This window comes from Micromesistius poutassou, assembly GCF_964030765.1.
Source record: "Micromesistius poutassou genome assembly, chromosome: 10".
Classification (NCBI taxonomy): domain Eukaryota; kingdom Metazoa; phylum Chordata; class Actinopteri; order Gadiformes; family Gadidae; genus Micromesistius; species Micromesistius poutassou.
Window position 1 is genome coordinate 7,888,431 of NC_140280.1, and position 4,694 is coordinate 7,893,124.

The 4,694-nt window shown below is 42.8% G+C and overlaps 1 protein-coding gene across 2 annotated transcripts in view; it reads left to right on the forward strand.

The window, feature by feature from the left end:
• sptbn2 (spectrin, beta, non-erythrocytic 2) overlaps positions 1-4,694 on the forward strand; it is a 48,799-nt gene extending 44,105 nt beyond the window's left edge. For both annotated transcript variants that reach the window (XM_084473918.1, XM_084473917.1), the window contains 3 exons: positions 143-316; positions 464-506; positions 866-4,694. In XM_084473918.1, coding sequence (XP_084330044.1) covers positions 143-316; positions 464-506; positions 866-1,102 — 454 coding nt within the window. In that variant the 3' untranslated portion in view covers positions 1,103-4,694. The remainder of the gene's footprint in view (positions 1-142; positions 317-463; positions 507-865) is intronic.

Here is a 4,694-nt window from a genome sequence, read left to right on the forward strand (position 1 = left end):
GATTCAAACCCCAGGACCTGTTTGATGGGGGTCAACCACCCTGGCCAAAAAGGCTATCCCTAGCCCTGGCTTCAGTGGCCAAAAGTTGTCCAAAATATAAATAAAACACACCTCACCTGGTTTCTCCCCCGTTCCTCTGCAGGTCCTGGCAGAATGTGTACTGTGTGCTGAGGAAGGGGAGCCTGGGCTTCTATAAGGACAACAAGAGCGCTAGCAATGGCATCCCCTACCATGGGGAGGTCCCCATCAGCCTGGGGGAGGCTGTGTGTGAGGTTGCCAACGACTACAAGAAGAGGAAACACGTTTTCAAGCTACGGTGAGCGAGCAGGGGCTGAGAGACACCCTTAACAGTAAAGAAGGGGTTTTATGTTCAACCGTTCTTTGTTTGGATTTTGAGGTATACTCAGTTTTTTAATTGACATTACAATTACACTTCTTTGAATTTGCTGCCTTATTTCTGCAGGCTTGGGGACGGAAAGGAGTTCCTGTTCCAGGCAAAGGATGAGGTGAGTCTTTGATTCAGATTCAGAGAATGTTATTGTCCTTCAAGAAGTGGGACTGAGGGGCAATATCCACCTGCAGCAGCAATTTAAAAAACACACAATCATTATTTCTACCTTTGAAGAGTGTGCAGACTGACAAGCAGTTGACTGACAAAATGTTTTTTATATATTATTAGAATGTTTTTCAAATCAATTAATTAATATTATTATCATCATTATTATTATCGATAAATAACACCACAGTGAGGCGAACAGCAAACAGCTCCTAATATCCATCCCTCTCTCTCTCTTTCTCTTTCTCTTTCTCTTTCTCTCTCTCTCTCTCTCTCTCTCTCTCTCTTTCTCTTTCTCTCTCCTCCAAGGCGGAGATGAGTGCCTGGATCAGCAGCATCCACAGCACCATCCCCGCCATGGGCCCCGGGGACTCCCCCATGGGGCCCCGGGCCATCAGCCGAGCCATGACCATGCCCCCCATCTCGCCCAGCGTTGGAGGGGGGGACGCGGCCGCCGCAGCCGCCGCCACCGTCACCATGCGCAACAAAGACGGCAAGGAGAAGGACCGCGAGAAGAGGTTCAGCTTCTTCGGCAAGAAGAAATAGAAAATGTTTTGGGAAAGATTCAGAGAAAAAAAAATCGAAGATTCAGAAGATTGAGAATGGAGGTGGAAAAAAAAACATTGATGGATATACAATGATTGTCAACTTTCCAGCCAAGCTTATTCAAGGGCGGAAAGGAAAGCACCCTCATCTTACACACAAACACACTCACACACACACACACACACACACACACACACACACACACTCACACTCACACTCACACTCACACACACACCGTTCCCCCAGTGCTGTTCCGGAGAAGATGGAGGACAGTGTTGTGTCTTACATGGACCCTTTCTTTCTTTCTTTGTTGTTCCGTTTCATCATTCCTGCTTTTAGCATTTGATCCCACATTCTCCCGAAGCCAACAGACCAGTCAGTTCATTGGCTAACCGCAACATGTTAGCGCCGGTTATACCCAAAAGGTTGTGTTGTGATTGAGATGTTAGTTCCATTTTCCGTTTCCAAGGTGATTCCAAGTCGAATTCCGCTTCCAGGACCGGACAATGATTGTTTTAGTTTCTTCCTGGAGCCTAGTTTTAGTTCCCTCTGATGCTGTGTCACTAACATCACAACATGGACGGCTGAAGTGCAGACGCGTTCAAGTCTTCTCCCGTTTCTCTCTCTCTCTCCCCTCCATCTCTCTGGACGGACTTCTTCCGCTCTCTCTCCCTCCATCTCTCTGGACGGACATCTCTCTCTCTCCCCCTCTCTCTCGGGAAGGAATTCTCTCTTTCACGGGAAGGACATTACTTTGTTTCTCTTTTGCTTTTGGTGTTGATGTTATTAACATGACCAAATATATTGCTATTATTGTTATTGTTATTATTATTTATCTTCTGGTAATGCAGGTTGGAGCAAGAGAAGCTATTAACTATGAGAGTAGTGGGTGACCTTGATTCATGTTGTGAAAAATAATAATTTGGTTTAACTAGTGGAGAATGTTGGGCTTGCTTCTGTATTCTTGTTTTTTTATTTTTTAGGAATGACAGTTGATTGAGGTGTTTTTTTTGAGACACAAAAATAAAGCTCAACACATTTTAGCCGTGTGCAGTAAGTGATCGCGAGTTTCAACATTGGGGAAATATTATATATATTTAAAGTGGTTTCATTTTAATTATTTGATTCTTTCTTTCGTTTTGCTTGTACTGGATTATTTCCTTGGAGTGATCTCCTGCCTGCTTGGTGTTATACTTTCTTGTGGATGTATAAAGCAGAGGAGATTAGTTTTCTAGTCGGTGTGTGTGAGACTTGTGGTGGTTTGGATTTTGCACGTTTGTTATTCCTGATCAAAAGATCTAATTCGCTGCCCTCCTGCCCTAGACACCATGCACACAGCAGACCAACACACAGCAGACCAACCACACGCGCGCATCTTGGACGTCTCCAAAAACCGGCTTTTTTGTTTTTTTATATCTTTTTTCCACAATTGTATTACTATTATAATTATAATGATTATAATTATTATTTAGAAGCTGGTGTCACCAGTGCACCACACATTGCGTCAGAACGGTTCCCAGTCTATGAGTTTCTCCCATTTATTATAATTTATAATAGTGATTAAAATGAGGGGGAGGGGGGGGGGGGGCAAAGGGACCCCAGGTGGAATCCTGCGGCGTGGCCCCCGGCAGGAGGGACCAGGCGATCGCGTGGTGGGGGGCCATCGGCCGGACCATGAGGAGTGTCATAGTGAAGAATGTTCCTTTATTCTCCTGGCCGGAGGCGGGGGGGCGGAGCCTAACCAAACCCCAGCTGTACCTTCACAACTTCAGGCTGTGAATATAACAAGAATGTTTTGATAATGTACGACCTAATGTTTGTCGGCAGGCCCCAAAGCCTCATTTTATGAAGACCGGAGGTTTTGAATTTGATAAAAAAAACTCTTTGGTTTCACAGATGGGGGTTTCTAACGAGTCCTAAATTATATTTAGATGTGCTCTTGCATTATGTGGCATGAATTTGCGTAGGTTTATACTTGTACCAATTGTTCCGTTGTGGTTTTGCCGATCCCGCTCTCAGTCCCCCTGTGTGTCTGCGGTGTCTATGTACCGGTTTCACCCTCGTCCATTTCAGAACCAACATGTAGAAGCGGCGGTCGTCCACTGATCAGGGACTGTAGAGAGAACACTTCTCAAAGCAGGGTTGAATGGGAAGGAATACCATTTAGTCTAACACAGTGGTGGCACAGGCCTGCCCATGGGAACATTAGAGATGCTTGTGAATGGACATCTATGGCATTGTTGGTAAAAAAACTTCACTTCAAAATGTGGTTTTTGTACTTGTAAAATAAAGTATGTATAGTGAATTCAAGTGTACTACTGAATGATTGAAATCCCAGGTCATCAGTAAGCGATGACCTGTGGGATTTGAGGGTCCTTTTGAAATCCATTTTGATTATAGTATTTCCATTCCCAACCAAGTCAAGCCTGGATATAATACCAGATCTAACCGGTTCCACCATGACAACTCACTTAATTTAATTTCAAATTAATCCCAACCAAAATGATAGACACAACCCGATATTTTGCCTCTGATGAAGTGAACTGCCTTCAGTTGATCCCTGGAACAATGTTAATGCCTTACCTGGCGCTTTCTGTCTCTTGTGAGAGGAAACTCCTGGTTGACTTCTGAATGCTGGATGAAGATATGTGATCAATGTGTTTATTATTGGGGGGGAAAGAGCTACTGAGCTTGGGGCATATACCATAAACAGTGATTATGGTCTCACACGGAGGCTTATGAAATCCAAGTGAATTTAGTTCATGTCTATAAAGTATTTTCTTATCGCTTGATTTGAATGTTAATCGTGATGGTTCCAAAATTGGTCAGGTAAAGCAAAAAAATAAGAAAAAAACCCTTGTTATTCCTGGTATTTACACACATTCGCACTGTTTCTCCCATCTCTTTTTTTCACATCACACACACACCCTGGCAATCCACTCTCAACTTAAAATGTTCTTGGCTATAACTGGAATCAGACTGAATGCTGTTAAAATAACAATGTACCACCACCTTTGACGACTCACCTCATCAAGAAAGCATTTCGCAATTGAGGTCAAAGTGATGGATGCTAAGGTTAAGTTGTCTCGTTAAAGAGTTCTTGTAACATAGTATTTTACAAGAAAAAAAAGATTGTTTTACTTGATAAGTATTTTAAATGAGCGATAAAAAGATTGGCGCCAATTTGGGCTTCCTTTTTGAAGAAGACAGGAAACGCTGTCTAGAAAGAGCTTGTATTTTATCATTCAGTGGTCTGTCTCGCAGCATTCAATAAGCCTATACAACCGACCTGCATTTTCTCATTTACTTTGACGAATGTCTGTTCCTTCCTCTGTGAGTATTTCAGAGTTGTTAATACCACTACTATTATTAATTACTATTATCATTATTGCTACTGTTATTACTACTACTACTGTTACTAATGCAACGTACTGCATCTATAACTGCTGTCCATTTTCAGGTACGAGTCTGTAACTCCAGACCCTTCCACACGATGTCAGTGTGCTGTGGAGCATTTTCATGACAGATCGACAAATGTTTGTTGACTTGTGTATCTACATCTAATATTAGGAATAATAAAATGGTTTATTCA